General features: G+C 37.7%; 1 protein-coding gene across 2 annotated transcripts in view; it reads left to right on the forward strand.

Moving 5' to 3' along the window:
* Positions 1-24,975, forward strand: part of ZNF521 (zinc finger protein 521) — a 293,772-nt gene that overhangs the window by 14,864 nt on the left and 253,933 nt on the right. For both annotated transcript variants that reach the window (XM_032293156.1, XM_032293155.1), the window contains one exon: positions 15,071-15,250. Coding sequence is in view for 1 of the 2 variants with exons in the window: in XM_032293155.1 (XP_032149046.1) it covers positions 15,071-15,250 (180 nt within the window). In the remaining variant the exon portion in view is untranslated. The remainder of the gene's footprint in view (positions 1-15,070; positions 15,251-24,975) is intronic.

The following is a 24,975-nucleotide window of genomic DNA, read 5'->3' on the forward strand; positions in this document are numbered from 1 at the left end:
TTAAATACTTCATCCTTACTAATGCGACCTGTGAAAAAACAAACTGGTATTTAATTGACATTTTAATTAGCAATGCTGTAATTATGAGACAGACTGAGCATCATTTCAATTGCTTATAAACTATTTGTATTTATTTTTCTGTGGATTGCCTTTTTATTTTCTTGAGTTTTTTTTTTTTTCTTTTTTTTTAAATCTTCTGGTTTTAAAGAGCAGCTCATACTAAGAAAATTAGCCCTTTGTCTGACTTATGTGTTGCAAATATTTTCCCCAGTTTGCCTTTTGGCTTTGTGGGTGGTAATTTTTTCTTTTGCCATACAGAACTTTACAATTTCTATTTTCAGTATTGGCGGTGCTCTCCCTTGTAACTAATGGATTTTGTGTCTGACAGCATAGAAAGGATTTTTTTCCTAATCTTTCTTTTCATCCTGTGTTCCCTGCTACACTGGTGGCAGCGCTTTGTCCCCTCACCTCCATCTCTGCGTCCCCAGCCTCACAGAATATTTATGGGAATATAGTAGGTGCTTAGCAAACATTTATTAAATGGGGGAAATATAGTGTGGTGGTTAAGAACATGGGTGTTAAACTAGACTCTCTGGGTTGAAATTCTAATCTGGTTGACCTTGGGTAAGTTATTAAATCACCTTGTTCTACAGTTTCTCCATCTGTAAATGAAGGTCCTGCTAGTACCTAATTCAAAGAGTTCCTGTGAGAATTAAGAGTTGATTAGTGTAAGCTTTTGGAATAGTGACTGGTAGATAGGAAATACCTGGTAAATATTTCTTATTCTTGGCTTTCAAAGGTTTTCTCACTTATGTACACCCCATAGCATACAACCCTTTTCTATTCTAGAAAGTTCCTTCTTGCTATGGTTGAAAATTGGGGATTTTTACGTACTTACGTGGTAGCACATAGCCCTTTTTGAGGCCTGTCTTGTGGGGCTAGAGGGATCTTCGCGAAGTCTTGGCTAGGTTCAGTCTGCTGTGACAGGCACCTTCACCGTGGCCAGTGCAGCAATCCAGTCCAGACTCCAACTTTGCTTTGCCAATGTAGATAGAATTATGAAAGAAAAATTCCTGCAGAAATTCCAATTAAAAGATAATGGAAGCATAAAGTGAAGCTAATTAATTTTAGCACCTCTGCCATCTTTTTTTTGGTAAGTCAGGTTGGTGTCTTTTAGGTTCTTTGCAAAAGGGCCAGTGCTAATTTACAAAGGTAGTCTAATTGTTCTTGAGAGAGGAACTGGAGACAAATAATTCACATATCATTATGAAAGTTTAATCATAGCAGATTTATTAATAATCCTTAAATTAAAAAGGTAAATCTGGGCTTGGGTTTACAAAGGAATTAGTGCAACAAGGGGATGATTTTCTGCATCAGCTCAGTCATCAGTAAATTTGTCTAGAAGCATTTTCTTCTTGGATTCAGAGAGAGATTCTGTGTTGTCTAGAAGCACATGTGGGTATAGAGTTTGAATGTGGAAGGAGGATACAGGAATGTGTCTGCTGACTGACAGTTAACTCCCTTCCATGTCTGGCTGTGTCTAGCCAGTGCTTTCATTTTATTTGAGACCTTATTTTGGGGCAGATTGACATTTCTTTTCTCTGGTTTCTTCTTTATTCTTTCTGCAGTAAATCCTAACTGTTCAGGTTGCTTTAATTTCCCGTTACCTTCCCTTGCTTGTTCAATCACAAGTTTTACTCTCTCTTCAGTTCATGAAATCACCAGGGCCTCACCTGCAGATTGCTTGACTCTGCTGCCCCTTTGGGCTTTAGAAGCCCAGCCTCTGTCTGCACTTGCTGGTTGACCTTGGCATTCACTTGTCTGGTGACACTCTTTGTAGACACTATCTTTTAATTTTAACTAAATGTAAACTGTCATAAAGTTGTCTTTCTATACCGACGAAGTCTGAAGCCTTAATATATCCAGTCAGATGACTTTTGAATAGCCATTTAAACTTTTTTCTTCAACCTTAATGCTAAATGAAGTGAAAGAAATAGTAATGAAAATCAGAGTGGGGAGAGCCAAGAGGATTGAGAGAGGCCACTTTTAATGAGTGGAATATCTTTAAATGATAGAAAGTGACAAAGGAAATTTCACTTTGGGATCACTTAATATAGATATTCTGGAAAACACTTTTAAAAGTGTATTGGGCTCAGGTGCTAGTTTAGTTTCCTGAAAGGCCAGCCAGGGCTGGGGATGGACATCTCATTAGGTGAGGTACAGACTGTTTTGAGCACAGGAAAAGATACAGATCATGAGAGTTTAGAGCAGGGAAGACCCTAGAGATGACCCGCTTGCTGTCTCCAAGACCCAAGGACCTTAAATTATGTATTCCAGGTTACTCCTGACTTTGTAACAGACTAGGGAGGAGAATCGCAGTCTCTTGATTTATAATTATCGGAATTACCTTTCATGGCTATACACATTTTAGGTGATGGAAGGAAAGTGACTTTTTCAGACCTCTCCGATTCTTTCTGAAAGCCACAGGCTCACTGCCCTGAGCATCGCCTTCCTTATTCCAGTCGGAGCAGCGGATGCCTCAGTGCTTTGGTCTTATGTGCATGATCGGCATGCCACAATGGGTAGACACAAGGGACCTGGTGCCTGGTGGACTTGCGTTTGAATCTTGCACATTATTAACAAGCTACTGGTTACTGAATCTCACTAAACCTGTTTTCTTACCAGTAAAATGTGAGGAATCTACCTTACAGGACTGTCATATTAAGAAACAAACATAAGGTGCTTAATGGATGTCTGGCACTTAGCAAATCACTAACTGGTAATAGCTTTTTATTCTGGATGAAGTTCTCTGGGAAGCTGGGGAGGCATGCATGTTTTATCCTCTTTATGTTTACCTCGTCTGCAAAGTCTTTAGGGGTGGCACTCAGTATTGCAGCTGCTTTGCCTGTTTGTGTAGAGAAGAAAATATTTTCCCTTCTGGAGAAAGCCTAAGAGGCATTGTGTGAACTTTTATATTCAACTCTTTGTAACCATTCTCTACAATAAAAGGTGGGTGATGGAGCTGGAGGAGAGTTGAGTTCACTATTTATGACAAAGACCTTACGTTTGGGCGCCTGTTTAATGTTTCAAAAGACACTGTGTCTTCATTTGGCTTTAAATATATCCTTTGTCACTTATCATTGCCCTCATTTTATAGGTGAGGAAACTGAGTCACATACACTGCGCCCATCCAATTAGTGTGGCTGATGCAGGAAAAGAACTTGAAAGTGGGCAGTCTTTCCTCTCATTCTTTTCAAATGAAGAAGCCAAGACTGGTCTTAAACCAATCAAGATGTAGAAATAATTACTCCTCTGGCCACCAGATCTCTCCTCTGATGTTCCTTTTGGCTTTAGGCAGTTAGATCAGAGTTCCCTCTCCTATTCTACTCCCTTGCCCCTAAGAGAAAGTTACTTCTCCAAGAAAAAGTATGATAGGATATTAGGCCTTGACACATGAGAGAGCATTAAAAGCAACGGAAACCTCACAAATCTCTAACTGTGTAATTAAAGGCTTTGTCTTCTGAGAAAAAAAATTGAATGCCTCTGGAAGCTGATCTGGGAGATTATATAGTGGCTGTGGCAAGTGTTTTTTCATTGCTGGCGAAATCTCAGAATTACTGTCTTGTAGAGGTTGAGTAGACTTTCAAAGGTCTTTCCTCTCTGTGCTCTTACTCAAAGGCCCGGAGATTTACTTGGTGAAACCCACCAGCTTGACTTCTGAGAAAAAGTGAGTGATGGTTGTACCTGCAAAGACTATAGCAGTGTACCTGGCTTTGGGCTGACTAACCCCTGGTAGTACCACACTGGCTGTATTAAACACACCATGAAGCAGTTAGAGGGGAAACAAATTTATATTTCCCACTGTCAGATTCAGGCACTTTACCATCCTGAAGTGATGCCTGTTTTCTTTCATTTGAAATATATTACATTTGACACAGTTTTTCTTCATGCCTGTGAAAGGTGGACATACCCATTGCGGGGACAGATTGTTCCAAGGACTGGTGTGGCATTGATGCCCTCTGTGGAGGGGATTGGGCATGACCTGTCACTATACTTGAAAAAACAACTCCAATTCTGACATCTTAGAGATGGTATTTCAGAGACAGGATGTTCTTTTTTTTTGTAGTATTGGCTAAATGTAAGGTTAAAAGTGTTGGATTTTTAAAAACTATGAACAGCAATAGCAGGATTGACCAGATTATTTCACTTATTTTCTTTTTTAAAAATAAGATGAGCCCTGGCCCTTCGGCCCACCTGAGAATATGCTCCCTCCCCATATATATTTCCGTATATATATTTACATATATATAGAGAGAGTGTCCTTATTAAACCACATGCTTATTAAACTACAAAGTAAAAAAAGCAAAACAAATAAATATGGGTGTTTATCAGCCATTTCCCCATGTGTGATTGATTTAGTTGATATTACTTTATGCATATTTGGAGATTATCTGGAAATAATCATTTGAAAATATGTTTACATATAGCATTATGCTTTAAAATATATATTCATAGTATATATGTACATATGCATATATATATATTTGTATTATATACATATATGCTACATTATATACATAAATAGTATAAAAATATATAATATATGGTCACATTGTCCTGACCAGTCAAGATTAAAACAATATAATTGGGAACATATTTCCACAAACAACTATTAATTTATAGTTACTGTGATAATGGTGTACATGTTCACTTTTAGCTCTATCTGCGTTGCTCTGTAAATTGTGTATTGATTATGCTAATGGCACCAGTGTCTTTTTTACTTGTCTGCAGATACATGCAGATTGAACGCACATTTGTCGAGGTGGTCATTCTGTAAGAAAAAGTACATTTTTAAAACCTGGCTTTTGGAGAAATTGTGTTAAAAGTAAAGAAAAACGTTAAACTCATATGGACACCTAAGGAATTATTTTTGTGTCCTAGGAAATGAGAAGGGCAGTTGAAAAGTTTAAAACAAATGATGCTCTTCTATTTCCTTTGTTTCAGATTCCTTAAGGAAAGTGTTGCAGAAATGGTACTAAATCAATAATGATCTATTTTTATAGTTTATTTTTGGTTGTGTGGCTTTTCTTATTGTGTTTATTGGGCTGAAGGAACCTTGGACATTTAGGGTTGCATGTATTTTAAAATTTATTAGACCAACTAGGGGAAGACAAAATGAAATCCTTTTTTTCAATTATACGTAAATTTTCTTGTAGTTTATCATAGCTCAAAAGGCATAAATCACAGCCTCAGTTTTTTTTTTTTTTTTGGCTCGATCTTTCATTATACAAATTTGTGCCTTATTTTGTAGGATTTTTCTTTTTTTAAAGTTTCTCTTTTCATGAATCATCATGTTACCAAAGCAGTTGTTTGGAAAATGCTTTCTTATCTTCCTTAGTGGGATCCCTTCTTACAAATGTGGATTTTCCACTTATGTGTTAGCTAGGAAAGAAAAGAAAAAATCTTGTTTTCATATTATTTTTCTCTTTATTTTAATGGCAGTTTGATTCCCAGTTTGAGAACCATTTGGAGTTGCTGAAGGGGGAGAAAGAAAGAAAAAACCCAACAGTTTTTCATGTTCCTGAGTGAAATGATTCTGTTCAGTGGAATATTAAATGCCCAAAATGTTGGATTAATTAACAAACTTTAGATAAATCCAGTTGTCCTTGTCTTTCAAATAATATAATTGCAGTTAAGGAGAGGAACTTCCTAAATTAAAAAAAGAAGAAAAGAAAAAAAAAAGAAAAAAGCAAGTCCAAAGTCACTAGTAAAGAGAATTGAGTGATAATATTGTGTTGATTTTTGTGAATGAGGTTGGGTTTACCTTCTCAAAATGTGAAGGTGAGTATTGTTAGATTGCAGCAAGCCAGGGTTTCTTGATCCAAACAAAACACTTTCCCCCCAAGCTTATGCTTCAGTAATTGTTGAGATATTAACTTTAGGTGTCCAATTCAGAAATGTTGCAGTTTGATTGGCAGTATCTAAAACGGCTGAAAAAATACAAACAGTTGGCGTGAATATTAGTATGATACCGCTAATAATAAGGCATTTGGCCCCAGATTTTTCTTTGCTTGGGGGAACTAATGCTTTCTAGCGGTGCTAGGAAGGCTATATAGACTTATTCAGTAAAGAGGAGCTAGACTGTTTCCCAAATGTCCAAAAGTCTAAATCCTGTGTTCAAAAATGGTTTTATTTGTTATTGCAGCTGTCTTGTCTGAGAAGCAGTTTTCAGCATACCTGGTCATTATGTACTAAGGACTACACATAAATGTTTTCAAATAATTTGTTTTTCTCCAGAGTGGATTTTTTTAGTAGCATTAAAGTTGCTTTGCTATTGAGAAATTAGTACTTGATTAGCTGGATATTAAAAATATTTGTGTGTAGTATCTTTCTCATGTAAAATGGAAGAAAGGGGTCTTTGATGCTCGGTTTAAGATTGAGCATGGACCTACAGAAGCTGGTTTTGTTTCTTTCTGCAGGAGGTTAGAGACTACATGAGATTCAAATTTGTCCTTGTTGAATCTGAAGGCATCAGGGTAGTTGGAAGCGTGAGGCATTTCAAATCTGGCGAGAAGAAAGGCTCATGCCAAAGCAAAACAAAAGAAAAACAACAAGATTACAAAAAGACATTGGGTGTTTTACTTTGAGCCCTTCATCTTGAAAAAGCTTTGGCAGGGTACTTTTTTCTTCCTTTATTAGCGTAAGTGATTTTGAGTTTGTGTACCCATTTTAGCCTTGTTTCATCTCTTTCCCCTGTTGCCCTGTCACATTCTTGGTAGTTCCTTACCACATTCTCTTTTAGGAAAAGGCTGTGTGCACCTTTTAAAACAAGCATTTTAAATGTATTTGGGTTTTATGTTATTAAAAGTAGTCGTCTGGTGTTTTGACTTTGTCTTATGAAAAGAATCATGAACTGCAAGTGAAATCGTGTTAACTTAAACTAATGGGTAATGATTTTTTAAAGAAGAAATAAGAAAGGGATATTAGAATCAGTGTCTTTTTTGGTTTTCAGTTTAATTTTACACTTCTTCAGCATTGTGTGTTTGAAATAAGGCTAAAAAGTAAAAGGAGTCTAACCAGAGATCTTTCAAGTCCTGAGAAGTGTCACTGGGGCCCCTGCAAACCTCTGGTGCTAGGTTAAAAAGTTAGGTGGTGTGATTTTTCTGCCCAGTTTTTCTCCAGCCTTGGCACCTCTTTGTCACTATTTAGGTGAGTGAGAATATGGATAAAAGACAAAACCTGGATGTGAAGATAGTGGGAAAAGCATGCTCCTGTCTAGGAATGAATGGCTCCACCAAGCCTAGTGCCTGGCAAACGCAGAGACAGCTCTCCACTTTCCTCTGCTCACCATCAACCCAGGTCCTGTTTCCATAGTGGATCCCAGAACCATTGTTTCCCTTCTGCCTTGATTTAGTTTTCACTCTACTTTCCTCCTGGTTTATCTAGTAGCTTCTGGATTGGTCTCTTCGCTTCCAGGTCTGATCTTTGTCCATGCCATCCTCTCAATTACCAGTGGAGCATCTTTGTAAAATATCAACCAGATCATTCACTCCCCTACTTAAAATCCATCAGTGATTTCGGATAGCAGTGAAGTTAACATTGGATGTTTCGCTAACATTAGTTCCTTCGTGCTCTAGCCGCTTTTCCAGCCTGGTCTCTGCTGTTGCCCCACTGTTTTTCTGGTCTGTCCAGCCCCCTCACCATTTGAATAGCAACACAGGTACTTGCATTTCTTTGAAGGCATCATGTTGTTTTATGTATCTATGGCCTTACCTATGTTTCTGTTGCCTGAAGAGCCGTGTTCTTGTTCTCAGTGCTATGTAGCCTTTAAAATTTAGGCTGGGCGCGGTGGCTCACGCCTGTAATCCCAGCACTTTGGGAGGCCGAGGCAGGTGGATCACGAGGTCAAGAGATCGAGACCATCCTGGTCAACATGGTGAAACCCCGTCTCTACTAAAAATACAAAAAATTAGCTGGGCATGGTGGTGCGTGCCTGTAATCCCAGCTACTCAGGAGGCTGAGGCAGGAGAATTGCCTGAACCTAGGAGGCGGAGGTTGCGGTGAGCCGAGATCACGCCATTGCACTCCAGCCTGGGTAACAAGATCGAAACTCCATCTCAAAAAAAAAAAAAAAAAAATAAAATAAAATAAAATTTAGTCCAAGTTGCTCTTCTTAAAGTAGAATTTCCCTGCCCCAAATAGATGCCCCTCTGAGTGCTTATCCTTCTTGCTGTAGTCATTGACTTACTCTTCTCTCTCTCTCCCTGTGCCTGTCAGCCCTTCTCGTGAAATGACATATGCAGAAAAGTAAGTTTCAAATGGCAAACTTGGGTAAATGGGCAAAACCACTCAAGGCCAGGGAAAAGAGACTTGCAGTGTCCAGTCACCCTAAGCTGTGCCTGGTCACCTTGAGGGCTGAAAGGATCAATACCCTAAAACACTTGAACCTGCTTTTGACCCACCAGTTGGGAAGCTGCAGCAGGTCGCAAACTTCTTGGGACAGGAATTTAGACGTTGTATCTCCAGGGACTTTATCAACTGACTGTTAACCACATAGGTGTTCAAGAAATGTTTGCTTACTGAAGTTGTGCCAAGGCAGCCATAGTAATTCATTGTGAAGAAGTTAAATGACTTTAAGGTAGGAATATGTTAGTAAATAATTACAAACTACTCTTTATATTAAATAAATTTCATGTTAAAGATAAAAGGAATAATAATGGAAGAAAGAAACTTGGGTAGATCTTTCTGATTGGAAGAGGAGAAACTTTTGTTGCAAAGTGTACAAGTGAGAGTGTGTGTGTGTAGTGTGTGTGTGTTTAACCTCCCCTCAGGCTAATTTCTTCCCATTCAGCATCCTCCTTCAAGGAATTTCACTGTAGATAGTGGTAATAAATTCACGATTGGCATGTTCTCCTTGATAACAGTACATCTGTGATATTTCTCTTTGGTCTTCAAGGACCGTGATAGACCTGTAGAACAATCAAGCAAAACCACAGAAAGCCTAAATTTTAACAGTGCGACTTTGTTTAATGCAGAGATCATTCTTTCTGTCTGAGAAGATTTTATAGACAAAGGAAAGAACAAATAGATGACAGGTTCCTTTTTTTTCTTCTGTAAAATAATTTAATAGCTTTCAGAGAATAGAGTGGTTAGAAAATAAACATTGCAGAAAAAGTAAAAGGAACACATTCTCATCCGTGACCACGGGAGCTCTTTGGACTGGTTGGTGCCCAGCCAGGTCTCTGTCTGGGATGCCTATCACAATCCTGCTAAGCCGAGGCCGATGTGGTGTTCTGGGGATGCTCAGCCCTTAGCCACCCCATCGATTGCTTTTGTTTTTGTTTGTGTTTTGTTTGTTTGTTTACCTTTAGTTGACAGTAATAAAAAAAATGAGGCAGCAGACCAGCAGGCGAGTGCGGGACAGACGGCTGCACAGTCTGGCAATGCTGCCTTCCTTCATTAGAGCCTGCTTGCCATTTTATAATACTGTGCGATTTATTTCCCCTAAATCTGTTTTCGTCTTATGGGATTTGAAGTTAGAATGCATATCTAGAGCCCAGAAAGCACAAAATAATGATCCCGCCCTTTGGTTTTTGAAAACCAGGAAGGCTTTCTGCTTCTTGTTAACTCTTTGTAGCCTGAAGGTAACTTTTTCTCTGGTCTTAAAAAGTATAAACATAAATCAGGAATTACGATTTGAACATACTTGTAGGGGAGGAGTGCTTTCACACATGGTTTATTTTAAACAGATCCTCCCTGATTTTCTTTTTAGGTGTGGGACTTCTAAATATGTCGCTAAACCTAGAAGACTAGTTGTGTGTACACACATGAACTTTAAATACAACATCATTAGACAGTTAATTACAGTTAGCACAAGATGGTTGTTAACCTGAGGTGCATCATTTGCAGTGATTTGGGGAGATTTTGGTATGAAATGCATTCATCTGAATTATTTGTTTACTTATTTAGCATAGAATTCCTAAATACGTGACGCTGGGTTATAATGCTTTTTTTTTTTGTTTTCAGACAATATCCTTGAAAGAACTCAGGGAGCTTTCTAAAGTCTCAAAAACCCTCTATTTTTACTAGTTCACTAGCAGTGTAGTGTTGGTACCACTTTTTCCTTAATTTTTTATTTTATTTTTTAACACTTTTAGGCATTAAGATCCTGAAGGTCATGGTCATCATAGTGAAGCTAAGATTTGTTTTTTTATTTTATTTATTTATTTTTTAGGCAGTATGTATTTTTTAGTTGGTAGTTTTCTTGAACTCACTGGGCACTGTGTGGGTTGACTTAAGGTTGAGTAATTTATGCCATAGCTGTTTAATTTGGTGAAAAGCTGGCTATGATCAGAGAACAAACTGTTAGGAAGTGGTCCAGTTTTAAGTTTGCGTGTGTATATAAGTGGAGTATTTTGGGTTCATTCATCTCTTGCCAGTCTTAGTTGTTAAGTAATCTTCTTGCATTCATATTTACATCATCCTCAGAATCTTGCGTTTCTGCCACTCTCATAAAAACTGACTCTGGTTTTTAAGGTAGAGCTTCATGCTTGGAATCAACCAGGAAAAGCCTCATTTATATCTCCTGCAAGAGGAACAGAGGGCCTGCACTGTGTAGTTTCTGCCAGAAGTTTTTATAGTAATACTTTGTATCTAGGCTCTGGCTCTAACCATTAAATGTGCTTTTTATAGAGTACCAAGTTATAAATGTAGTGCAGCTACGGCATATTAATCTTACTGCAGAGATTTAATGAGGCAGTTGTTTTGCGATGGACACTATTGGGAGCAGAGAGCGACAGAGTTTTACTTTACCACTGAGCTGCAGAAATATTCCTTGCCTGGTAATAATTATAACCACATGATCTCTTAGTTTTTCTTTCGTTTGCCAGTGCTTTTCCATGCAAAAGTGGCTTGGAAGGAGGTCCATTTTGAGGCAGCGAAATGGATTGGAAATTGGGCTGTTTTCTCAGTAGTTTGACATTTTAGCTTTGATCAGGCATGGGATCCTTGTTGCACAGAGAGAAATATGTAAGATGAGTTTCAAGAATACAGATAGTCTTTGCCAGTCCACTGAGATGGCTTTTAGATATTCATTACTTTTACTTGACTTTTATATAGGTTATAAAAAGTAAATGTGGTGAAACCTCATTTTTACATGGACAGAATAGAATTTCTGCTGGTTGGCCTTAAACTGATCCCACACTTGAAATTAATTGAAGTCCATGGGTTTATTGCCTCCAACACTTTTAAGCCAGTGCAATTTTTCATTTTCCCCATAGTTGTAATTTTATTAAACCAAGTTATAGCAATAACAATTTTTATGAAGAGGAGGATGAGACAAAGAAAAGAACCACCTGCCAGAGAACATAATCAGGGAAAAGAATGCCTCTTTTAAATTCCTGTTTGTAAGTAATGTTAACAAAATTGGAACCAGAAAGCTGCCACTTACTTTTGTAATAATAGTTGTGCCTGTGTTCCAAAATTCAGCATTTTATCCAGTTAGAATGGTATAAATCCAGTGTCCCATAGCAACGTTTTCAAAGGATGAGGTAGAAAGTTGGTTGAGGAGGTGAGATCATTTGTGTTGAATGCAACATATTTGGGCAGCATCATTTAGGGCAGGGGGAAAGAGAATAGTGCCTGCAGCTATGACACAGTTTGTGGTTGCAGTGTGGAGAGTATAGGGATATTTGAAAAGATCACCCTTTGCCCTGGGTTTATAGCACAACAATGGAGTTGGAAGAACAATGATCCTTCCTGCAGTGGTGCTGGGGGCAGGGCAGTACTTAGAGGCATGGACCTTGTATTTATAACCCCTTAGGTTGAAGTCAGAGGTTTGAATGGCTAGCAGAGTAATACAATTATTTTTTATGATTGAATCTCAAAGGACTTTATAAAAACTACATCACTAAGGCCATGTGCAATTATTGAAGTGTAGCCACCTGTGGGAAAGAAATGGTTGACAGTGTAAGCTTTTTAGAATCTTCCTACATCAACTGGCATTAGGGATGCAAGCCCCAGCACAAATAAACACATCTTTTGAATGGGCAAAAAAGAATTTTTCGTGAAAGTGGAGGTTGGAAAAATCTTACAAGGAGAGAGACTGAGATTCCAGTACTCATTACACCAAGGCATCATAGGCTATAATCGAACCCGCCTCCCAGAGGGTCCCTCTTAAGTGTTGACCTAAAAACAAATTCGCCAGTTGGCTGGAGCATGCATCCTAAAGTTGCAGCAGAAGTGAATAAGCTTGACTGGCTTCTGTCCCTGAAGGGTTCTATCTGCAAATGCAGAAGTGGAAGCAAAAACATTTTTTATTAGTCTTAAAATGACCCTCATTTTAATAACTAGCCACAGTCATGGAAGCATGGACGGGGGTCATTCTTCAGCTTTTAAGAGCGAAAGCATCATGCATTCTTCTAGGTTTGTATTTTTGATACTGGATTCATGGAAAGTGTCTATATTCTTGAATAATAAGGAAAGTGAGTTTTTATCATTTTTCTCTGTATAGTACTTAAAGTATTCACAGAGTCTCCTTATTTAAAAACAAACAGGTCTGCAAACTGGATGTGTGGCATTTAAATACTCATATTAAAATTCAGACCTAACATCGACATTTCCCTGAGTGCTATCAGTTTTTTTGAGAAACTGGAAACTTATGCTAAACAACCAAGAGTATTCATGAGTGCATGCTGCTTTCCAATAAGTGTTTTAACGGTGTTGGGGTCAGTTTGCCATAGTTGGGACAGTTATTTATTTTCCTGAATTGCTGTCTAGTTTGGCAGTATTTCACCACTTGTTTTTAGTTTGTTGAAGATCTTTGAATCATTGCCATTTGTTGTATCTGAAGCCCCAGATGAAATATTTGAGAGAAGCAAACCTGAATGTGATGGGTCCTATAGTTTCAGCTTTGGAAACTGTAGGCATGCAAGTGCTTTTTACTTTGGAGGTAACTGGTCTGTTTCTGTTTACAGAAAAAATACCAGTAAAGGACTTTTGAAGGTACTCTCGATTTTTTTCTCCTTCCCCTTCTCACCATCACTAAATAGTATTTACTAAGCACTCACCTGGATACAAAACTGTGCTGGGCAAAGTGAAAGACAAATGCAAAAGCTCTGTGATTACTCTCCCCAGGAATGAGCAGTCTAAATCCTGGTATACTGAAATGGGCACTGTGTAGAATGTTGAGATAATAATTTTCCAGATGGCAAATCAACCCAAATTACCAATTTGCCAATTTACCAATTGTGTGTTCTTTTTTGGGGAAAAAAAATTTACTTAAACAGTGTGTTCTTTTTGAAAAAACCCCAACAAACAAAACTATATGCCCTTTGAGATGGGAATTTTGCTTTTTTTAAAAAACCCAAGAGATTATCAGATACATTGTGATATATGTTGATTTTGGCATATGTGAGTCATCGGAAGGGTGAAATATAGTTATGTTTTATTGCAGACGTGAAGAAAGGTTTTAGAACAACTGCCGGACAAAAAAGGGAGTATAAGTGACTTGTAGAAGAAGCATTCATAGAAACGTGCTATGTGCAAGATAGCAGAAAGCACTCTCAGAGTGGTGCGGTGGTATTTATGGACTTTTTTGAGAAATAATTGGTTAATTTTGATTCTGTGGATTCTTGATTGGAACATTTAATGAAATATTAAAAATATTAAATAGCTGGGCATGGCAGTATGTGCCTGTGGTCCCAACTACTTGGGAGGCTGAGGCAGGAGGATTGCTTGAGACCAGGAGTTGGAGGCTGCAGTGAGCTATGATAGTGCCTATGAATAGCCACCGCACTACTGCTTGGGCAACCTAGTGAGACCCATCTCTAAAAAGCAAAATTTAAAAAATTAAATATATTTATACTTAAATTGCCATATTTATTATAGCCATTAACAGTAATATTTCAGTCATGTAAAATGTGGCTACAGAAAATGCATTACGTATTTCTTAGGTATCTTGATGCAGTTCTTTTGTAACCATTTCATTGACTAGTCAAGGCCTTACAGAAAATAGAAATCTCTAGTTTCATTTTACTATATTTTGAGATCTAGTTTATGACTTTGGAGGACTTTTTGTTACTGGAAATCAGTGACCCATAAATTCAGTCACTGATTGTGTTACCCTATTCTCTTAATTTCCCGCAAAGAGATACTCTCCTGCCCCATCCCCACACAGTTCCTTTCTCCCTCCCTCTTTGGGAGGAAATGAGTCAAAGGACAGTAACTAATCAAAAAGCATTTATTGAGCTATAAGTGAAAGCATTCCCCGTGCTTGCACCCTAATCCCGCAGCCCCACCTCTCCCTGCTGTTTGTGTATCATTTTTAGGGTTAAATGAAACTATTTTTAGTTTTCACAACAATTAGCTTTACAACATTGATAATGCCAACCCAAGTTGTTGACTTTATTAATTTATAATTGTTTTTCGTATATCTTATTTCACTTCTTTGGATAATTTTGAAAACAGGAGACATAAATTTACACTTGAGTTTGCGTTTGTCAGAATGTTTTGCTATGTGATAGAGCTTGTTTTGCTATCACTGTCTAACAAAGAATGGAGTAGCTGTGTGTTTTGACCAGTTTATAAGTAAAGGTCAATTTTGTGCCTATGGTAATTAGCTTAGTTTATTCTAGACTTTTGGCTAATTCGGGTAATTCCTCTTGAAAGAGTATATTTAGCAGAAAAAAGAGTTCATTCTTCAGCACAGTGGGTTTTCTTCCTTTTGCATTGGAGGCTTAAATTTTAAAAGTGATTTATCTTTCTCTTTTAAGCAAAAACTAAAAGGCTATGAAAAATGGCAAAGTCAGTCTTAAGAGTGGGCAAGTGATTTGATGGGAGAGATAGGAAAAGGGCTACATGGTGGGGAAAAGGAAGAAGTCTTTTGATAATCACTAACTGAATAATTTTAGGAGAGGCTCACTTTTGATTTTCCTGTAATAAAATCTGCATTGAAGCCCTCCTGTTGTAACTTCAAGGAAAACGTTTCTGTTTTTGGTAGCAAGAAGATTAAAAGTTACTTTAAAAGAACCTGTCTTTAAACCCCATACTTACAGTGTTGATTTTCTTTCAGACCCCAACTGTAAACTTGAAGACAAGACTGAAGATGGAGAGGCACTAGATTGTAAGAAGAGGCCGGAAGACGGGGAGGAGTTGGAAGACGAAGCTGTGCACAGCTGCGACAGCTGCCTCCAGGTGTTTGAATCGCTGAGCGATATCACAGAACACAAGATTAATCAATGTCAACTGACAGGTAAACAATACTTACCACTTTTTTGTCTTCTTGTACTGTTCTATTTCTGATTTTTTCAGTCTGTTCCTTTATGCGTTTTTCTCCTCTAATTATTTTATTCTTATACCTAGCTAAGTCTAGAGGCGCTTTTGAGAGAATTCTGAGATGGTTGTTTGGGGTAACCTCAGTGTCACAACCCTCTTAGATTTTGAAATGCACCTAGATGTTAATAGCTAATGGGTGTATTTTGTAACCTCAGTGTCACAGCCCTCTTAGATTTTGAAAGGCACCTAGGTGTTAATGGCTAGGGTGTGTTTTCTTTTTTAATTTCTTTTTTACATGATGCCATGTAGGAGCAGAACATGAATATTGGATGACTAATATAATATTTTTAAAATCCTTTGAATACCTTTTCAAAGACAGCATGGGAAATTAACATATGTTAGCTTAGACATTACTTCCTGAAGGAAACCTTTCCTGATTTCCCTCTGTCTGAGTTAGCCACATTTTTTGTGTTCCCATAAAGTCCAATACTTACTCTTGGGCACCACAGTTCTCACTGGGTATGTTCACTTTTCCATCTCACTCATTAGACTGAAAACTGATTAATGACTGAAACTGTGTCTTATTTATTCTCAAAGTATCTGAGCCTAACACAATACCTGGCCCATAGCAGGTATTGTGGCTCATTATGGCTGGCAAGCTATTCTGCTATGCAGTTCCTTGGAAGAGTCAGATTTAAAGTAACATATTGCATAGCATGTTCGATGTAATGACTAAGTAAAACTGAGACTCAGCTCACCAAATATTTACTCCCTTTAAATATATCCTACAGGAATGCATTATAGGAGCCTGGGTAGGGCATTTTAGATAGATGTCTGTAAGATACACATCATTTACTCCTGTTTGAAGCTGACACCACTCCTATGTGTGTGTATGCGTGCGTCTCTCTCTGCCTCTTATTCTCCCAGCACAAATCTTTATTCAGTTAAGGAAGTATAGGAAATGTGTTTATTGGACAAGTGGTTCTCTGACTGTTTTCCACTGCATATTCATATTTTTATAAGATTTTAAAGTGTGTTCTATTTTAACAAGGTTTTCGGAATAGATTATTGTGGAATGTTGGATTAAATCCGTTAAATTGGATTCTTTATTGAAAGTGCATTGTGGCTCTTCTCTTTAGAAAGGGATTATAGTGAGCAAGTTTATCAGGCTCCAGAATCATCTTTCTTTTGGAAAACCCATAAACATTTTCTGGAACAGAAGTTTGAGAATCCATGTTGCTTATATAAATATTGGCCATACACATATATATTACAGTTTATATATGCTTTTAGGGAGCAACTTTTATTTTCATACAATTCTAAACTTACAGAAAAAAATTAGAAAAATAATACAAGGAACCTGCATATCATTTACCTGATTAACCAGTTGCTTACATTTTTTGTCATTTGCTTTATTCTGTTTCTCTCTCACCTTTAGCAGTTTCTTTCTAAATCATTTGAGAGAAAGTGGGAGACATCACACCTCTATAAATATATCCTGTGTATTTCTGAAGAACAGATCTCTTCTCTTACATATCTATGGTATACTTACCGAAACTGAGAAAGTTAATCTTTTGGCTGGGTGCAGTGGCTCACACCTATAATCCCAGCACTTTGGGAGGCTGAGGCAGGTGGATCACCTGAGGTCAGGAGTTCGAGACCAGCCTGACCAATGTGGTGAAACCTCATCTCTACTCAAAATACAAAATTAGCTGAGTGTGGTGGTACATGCCTATAATGCCAGCTACTTGGGAGTCTGAGGCAGGATAATTGCTTGAACCTGGGAGGCGGAGGTTGCAGTGAGCTGAGATTGCACCATTGCACTCCAGCCTGGGCAACGAGAGAAATTCTGTCTCAGAGAAAAAACGAAGAAAGTTAACTGTTAACACAAATAGTACTATCTAATTCACAATCCATATTTAAATTTCAACAGTTGTCTTAATAATGTCCTTGGTAGCTATTTTTTCTCCTCCTCCAGGATTCAGGATCATGCATAACATTTAATTGTCATCTCTTTTACCTCTTAACCTGGAATGTTATCTTACCCTTTCTTTGTCTTTCCTGACCATGGCATTTTTGAAGAGAAGCTGACTGTTAGTTTACAGAATGCTCATCCATTTGGGTTCGTTTGATGTTTCCCAAGGATTAAATTCAGGTTTCATAGGCTCCTGTAGTATTCAGGCTCCTATAGTAGGAGCAATAAAGAAGTGATATTGCACCCTCTCAGTGCATCAGATCAGGAAGTACATGATGTTAGTTGGTTACAGTGGTGATGATGTTAACATTGAATATTTGTTTAAGGTGGTATCTGCTAACAGTTTTCATTATAAAGTTACCATTTCTCTTTGTATATGATTAGTAATTTGTGGGAGGATAACTTTGATGATACTATATAAACATCCACATTTTCATAAAATGTTTACCAACTGTTTCTTTTTTTTTCTGAGATAGAGTCTTGCTCTGTTGCCCAGGCTGGACTGCATTGGCCCGATCTCGGCTCACTGCAAACTCCACCTACCTGGGTTCAAGTGATTCTCTCGCCTTAGCCTCTCGAGTAGCAGGGACTACAGGTCCGCACCACCACGCCCAGCTAATTTTTTGTACTTTTTAGTAGAGACAGGGTTTCACCATGTTGGCAAGGCTGGTCTCAAACTCCTGGCCTCAAGTGATTCTCCCACCTCAGCCTCCAAAAGTGTTGGGATTACAGGCATGAACCACCACGCCAAGCTCACTGTTTTTATGTCTATTGCAAGTTCATACTTTGTCTGTTTGTTAACCTATTGTAATATTCTTTCTTATTTATTTGTATATTCATGTTACTGTCATCTTTTAGGTTTCGATTTTATTCAGTGGGTCATAATTCATTACTCTCATTGTATTGATACCCAGATTGCTATAGATTTAGCCAATGGGAGTCTCTTCAAACAGGATCCTGAATGTGTTTAATATACCTTCGTCATTATTTGAGAACTTTAGTTTCTGTTGCAAATAGATGCTACAAAATTATCGTGGTCTTTTCTTGTCCTAGTCCTTCAATCAGCCAGTGTGTTTTTTCTTTTTTCTTTCTTTCTTTCTTTTTTTTTTTAAAGGAGTCCTGGTTCTTAATGAGGACAAGGGTATTTAGAAACCAAGATATGGATACTATGTATGCTTAATACTATAGGTATGCCATTACTTAAAGACCTCTCAGTAGACAGAAGTAGGAAATATACATGCATACTTTTTTTTTTTTTTCCCTTGAGACGGAGTCTGTCGCCCAGGCTGGAGTGCAGTGGCATGATCCCGGCTCACTGCAACCTTCACCTACTGAGTTCAGGCAATTCTCTGCCTCAGCCTTTCGAGTAGCTGGGATTACAGGCGCCCACCACCACGCCCGGCTAATTTTTGTATTTTTAGTAGAGACAGGGTTTCACCATCTTGGCCAGGCTGGTCTTGAACTCCTAACCTCATGATCCACCCTCCTGGGCCTCCCAAATTGCTGGGATTACAGTGTGAGCCACCATGTCCAGCCCATGCATACTTAATACACATATAATATAGTTCATAAAAAAATTCACACATATACAAGTATATACACATATGTGTATGTTTCTTTATTCAGTAAAAACCATATGTTCATTTTGATACCTCTCATTCAATTCAGTACCTCAGATACATCCTAGTCTTTTTCCTTTCTGTATTTGTTACTGCCTTCCTTAACAGAGAGGAACCTGGCTTCCATTATTCTTATTAATATGTTCACTCAGTTTCTTGAGCCTGGGATATACAGTAAGTAGTTTCAAAATTGCTTACTTATATCACCATGATAGGCAAACTGAGTTTAATATTTGTTTATGATTATTAATGCTGTACTTTTTAGTGCAACATTTACATACGGTGAAATTCATAAATTATAAGTATACAGTTTGGTGAATTTTGACGAAATCAATACACACATGTGACATACCCTTCTTAAGATATCATTTCTTTCATCCTGGAAAGTTCCCTCACGCTTCATCAGATGAATAATGCTCCACTAGAAGTAATCAGTTTTTGAGTCGTTTTAACCATAGATTGATTTTGCCTATTCTAGAACTTCTTATAAATGAAATTATATGGCATGCACCCTTTTTTTGTGCGTCCAGCTTCTTTTGTTCGGTATAATGTCTATGAGATCCATTCATATTGTTGTGTAAGTAGTGTGTTTCTTTGTATTGCTATGTAGTATTCCATTATATGAATATATCATAATTTGTTTTCCATTCTCTTGTCAAAGGATACTTTATTTTTAGTTTTTGAATATCATGAATAAAGTTTTAGTTAACCTTTTCTATGGATCCTTTTGTGGACATATGTTTTATTTCTATCATTAGAAGTAGAATTGCTGGGTCATTGGGTGAAGGGCATGAGATAGGAGATGTTTAGTCGTTATTAGAAACTTCCAAACTCTTTTTCAAAGTGATTGTACCATTTACACTCCTACCAGCAATAGATGAGAGTTCTGGTTGTACATGGTTGCTAATAACACTTGTATTGTCTGTCTTTAATTTTGACATTCTGTTGGTTACTTATTGGTATTTTTTGTGGATTTTCTAGTTCATGTCTATTTAATTGACTTCATTAAGTTGTATTTTTCCCAGAACATACCGTTTTTGGAAAGTCCCATTAAATGCAGATAATTAGTAAGATACCATTTTCAGTAGAATAACTGGTGCTTTAAACAAAGCTTTGCCTATGTAGAATCAGCACTAATATCAGTATAAAGACATGGGAACTTCAGCATACTCACTGGACTGACATGGCAGTGTACATTAATCTAGCAAGAAATCCTCTCTTTTGGTAAAAGTTATTTAAAACTTTTAAAAAAACTTTTAATAATTTTAAAAGTTATTTTAAAATTCATATAATTTAGAAAACAAACTTCAAGTTCTACTTACTGAGTGGTTAATTTTTCCTGCCCTATAGTTATTCTAATGTTCAGCTCTATGAAATTGAATCAAAGCAAAAGGCATTATTCCTGTCTCATACAACTTTAATAATATCTATGCAGCATATGCTGAATTTTCCACATGTGGTATGATGAAGATAATATTTATGAGTTAAATTTTTTTAAAAACTGATAAAATATTCGGTTTCTTTTAGTCTGAAGCTTTCTGAAAGCAGGGAATCTATTCTGTGCTCATGTACTACAGCAGGTTAGTCAGAGGTAGAATAGTAGAGGCTGGGCGTGATGGCTCACATCTGTAATACCAACACTTTGGGAGGCCAAGGTGGGCAAATCACCTGAGGTCAGGAGTTTGAGACGAGCCTGGCCAAAATGGTGAAACCCTGTCTCTACTAAAAATAGAAAAAAAGTTAGCCAGGCATAGTGGCACACTTCTGTAGTCCCAGCTGAGGGACTGAAGGAGGCTGAGGCAGGAGAATGGCTTGAACTTAGGAGGCGGAAGTTGCAGTGAGCTGAGATCGTGCCATTGCACTCCAGCCTGGGCGACAGGAGCCAAACTCTGTCCAACACCCCCCTGCCCGCAAAAGGAGAGGCTTACTTGCCACTTGTTGATGTACATGTCCAGAAAGAGTATCTAATAGCTGGTGTTTTCCTGTTTATTGTTGTTCAGGATGATTTCTTTGGGATGGTGGTAGATTTGGGAGGCAAAGTCAAAGTGGATGCCAAGGGGGAGGCAAAAACAAAAAACAAAAAACACAAGGGAGAAATGAAATCAGGAATCATTCATGTTTGTTGAAGGTGTTAAAGTTGAAGCTTGAGTTGGCTGAACCCTCCAGTCTGATCTGGAAAAGATTAAAGACACTTGGAAGCATTTTAATTAAAAAAGTAATGTTATGCTTTGCCTTCTTGCTTGGTTAAAGCCTTTTAGTGTAATTTGGGAAGTCTGACAGTTCCAGTGTTTGCTTCCCACTGCTTGAATTCACTCTTGGTGCTGCTTCTCTCTGCCCTTCTCCCCGCCCCTTCCATCCCCCCTACTGACAAAGTGCTGGATTTCGCAAAGGAAGGTATTTCTATGTATACCTTTTTTTTTTTTTTTTTTTTTTTTTTTGCCTCTTGGTTTTATTGCTTTCTTTTCTTTTTTTTTTCAAATTCTTTTTGTCTTTTAACTTCATTCAGCCCCATTTGCATCTTTACTAATTTTCCTCTAATTCTGGTCCTTTCTCCAAGATTCTTAATTTCCTTGTCCATATTTCCCCCCTTCCTTTCGCCCTGCCCATTCCATCGTCTTATCTTGCTGCTTTCTCAACTTATTCTTTGCTCCTTGTGGCTTCCCTTCTATTAATCTTGAAGTTGTTCCTGACACGTTTGGACCTACCCAGCTATACCATTGCCTGAAGACTTTTTGATGAACAATCTGTGTAAAGAAAGAGGGAACCTTGAGCAGTGTGCTAGAGGGTTAATTATACAGTACGATTAGAAGTGAAAGATATCTTACAACTTGTAGATTTGCAAAATAAGAGAAAAGGGATATATGCTATGTTCTGATGCCTGTGTGGGTTACTCAGGGTAGTTCTGTTATGAGAGAGCCATAGAAATCCTGTCTTAGGTTCTTCCCTTCTTTTAACGGAGGGTTTTCTTGATAACTTAAGATCTTTTCGGTTGGTGACTTCCATTCCCAAGGGTGATGCACATTCCTTGGAGAGTCTGCCTTGATGAAAACCTATTCACTCTGCATCAAAAGTCTTGAAATTGAGCCAAGATCAAACCAAGCCTTTGGAGATGAAGGTCAAATACAAAACAAGATGATCAATTCTAGACCCAGATTTGAAAGTCAGCTGTAAGATTATGTGCCAGGTCAAATAATGATTAGCTGTCCATATGGACTGAAATTTTAGACAGTGGATCCTGCAGGGATAAAGGAAATGTGAGTCTTATACACAGTTCGTGGAGTCTGTCACTGAGAGAGTATTCTAGAATTTGGACAGTTTTTTGGATAAGCATCCTTGATCTAAGAAAGAACGAAATGGTCCCTGAAGATAGCAAAGGACGTGGTGACACTCACAGATGAGTTCTCTCTACTTTGTCTCATGGTATAGTTTTCCTGGAGTCTACAGTCCAACGTATATAAGTAAGTTATGTATCATCTCTGCTTGAAGGAGTAGGGGGAAAGGTGAAAGAAAAAATTAAATTCCTCTCTTCAATTGTAGCAGTAGATGGAAACCACCTGTCTTGCCCCAGCCCTGCTGTCTTTTTCCTGGAGGCTAGAAGGCAGGGGACTCAACACTCTAATGCTGTTGGGACTCTCTGATGCAGAAGACAGATTATCAAAATATATATTTAAAGAAGGAAAAGCACAGAGAACCTCTCATTTTACTAATCCACAAACCCTATCATTTCTTGCCAATTCCCTCAGGGGGTGGGGAGGGCTGGAAGCCAGAGGGGTCTCATCACACTGCTCAACAAAGATTTAATAGCAGGGTGCTATGGGGAAGGCTGAGATTACAGAGACTTTGTTATGCTTACAAAACTGAGTAAGAACTAGCATTGTAAATCATCAAAACTAAGCTACACTTAACAGGATAAATGTGTAAAGTGCATTTGGTAATACTCTATGCTTGTTGTTCTGACTCATTTTTCTCCTCTCTCCTGCTAATTTGCAAACTTGAGTTGTCTGTTAAGTGTTCTTTCACATCATTAATGTGAATTGCCTGGGCGTAATTGCAGAAAAAACTAAATAGCATTGTATTAGTTTTTAACCCTCTGGTCTACCATACTATTGGAAGATGAGTGTGTAGAAATATGTGTGGTGGTCATTCTGCTATAATTCTGGGGAACATGTCTGTAGACCACATATATAAAGCCCTATCCAGGGTTGAGCTTCTTTACAAATCCTCTTCCTGTTCACATTTTTTAGGAAAATGAACTGAATTGATGAGTGTTTGTTGTTCATCAGTGTAAAGTAGTACGTCCATTTAATTTTGTTTTAAATGTTATGAAACTTCCTGGAAGTGTCATACAGTTTTTGTGAGCTAAAAACTTTTTGACATCTGGAATATCCTTATTATTTGGCCAAAGAATTTTTTAAAATGTGAAAGTGAGTATACATGTGTCATATGATTGTGGCAAATTAAAGACTGGTTCATTCCAATGAACAATAAAGTGCTCTAACAGCTAGTTCTGTTGGCAGTGGGAATAAGGGAAATGAGCAGTTTATAGAATGAAGCATCGTTTTCATAAAAGCAGATTGAAACTGCTTAGAACTTTTTTTTTGCTGTTTTCCTTATCAAACCACTAGTTGAAATAAATTACATAAGATAAATGTGATATTTTAACTTTTTAGTTCATATTAATTAGGCTTAAGGCATAAGTTTTATTTGCATATTTCTATATTAATTTCTATGTTAATTCATTATACTTTGTTATTAATTTATATATTATTAATCTATTTCTATATTAATTAGGCTTAAGGCACTATAAGTTTTATTTTCCTGTTTCCTTCCATTTTGATCAGTTCATCATTTTGTGCCTAAAATATGTCTGTTTTTACCCTACTTCGTTCTGCAAATCTCCCTAAGCCCTCAAAATGCAGTTTCATGGCTGCCATAGATTCCATTATCCAGCCCATCTCTATGCATTTTACTTTTAGACTAGTGATTTCTAAATGTTTTTGCCAAAAAATTTAGTATGCACTTTCATAATATATATATTTACTAACACATTACATAGATACATGTGTTATGCAACATTCACAAAAACAGAAATCAAAAAATTAGATAAAGATGAAATAAGCAGGATTTAAAAATAATTTTATGTTATTTTGAAGTCCTGGTCTATGTTTGCTTATTTTGGTAATTCATTTTAATAGCTGTTGAAACTGAAAAAACACTTCACAAAACCTCCGGAGAGAATGTATGTTAGTTTTTCTTTCCCATGAGGTTGTTATTAGTGGTGGGTATAAGTTCATATTTCTAAGAACTTTCCTGATAATCTAACTTCTATGCATTTGTTTTGATAACTTTCAGTCAACTCTGATGAAACTGTTTGTCCCCCTCCCTTTCCCTTTCATATGGTGGGTGACAAGGAGCTTTTACTAGGCCTGGAAGGGCCAGATTTGCCATTTTCTTGTTGATTACTTGTGCTTGACTATCAATATCCTGCAGTTTTTTTTTTTAAAGCAGAAAACTTTTTAAATCAGTTGTCAAAATTTGAGGATTTTGCATGAATTAGATTAGTTTAGTTAAAATTAAATATGATGGGCCAGGTGTGGTGGCTCACACCTCTAATCCCAACACTTTGGGAGGCTGAGGCAGGCGGATCACCTGAGGTAAGGAGTTTGAGACCAGCCTGGCCAACATGGTGAAACCCTTTCTCTACCAAAAATAAAAATTTAGCTGGGCATAGTGGCACACGCCTGTAGTCCCAGCTACTCAGGAGGCTGAGGCAAGAGAATCGCTTGAATCTGGAAGGCAGAGGTTGCAGTGAGCAGAGATGGTGCCACTGTACTCTAGCTTGGGCGACAGAGCAAGACTCGTCTCAAAAAAAAAAAAAAGAAAATTAAATATGACGATCCATCTGTAAGTCCACTTCGCTGGACATGGTAGACTGCATTAGTATGAGATGGGATGAAAGGGGCAGATAAGCCAGCCCACCCAGCTGACTGGAGAAGTGTTTGTCTCCTTGCTACCCAGGAAGGTCTTATTAGTACCTGGATGGCTGTTTCTGATTGGTGTCTGTTCTGCTTGGTTTCTGACTATTCAGAATATCCTCTCTCCTGCAGG

This window comes from Sapajus apella, unplaced genomic scaffold, assembly GCF_009761245.1.
Source record: "Sapajus apella isolate SASKATOON/1434 unplaced genomic scaffold, GSC_monkey_1.0 scaffold29, whole genome shotgun sequence".
NCBI lineage: Eukaryota > Metazoa > Chordata > Mammalia > Primates > Cebidae > Sapajus > Sapajus apella.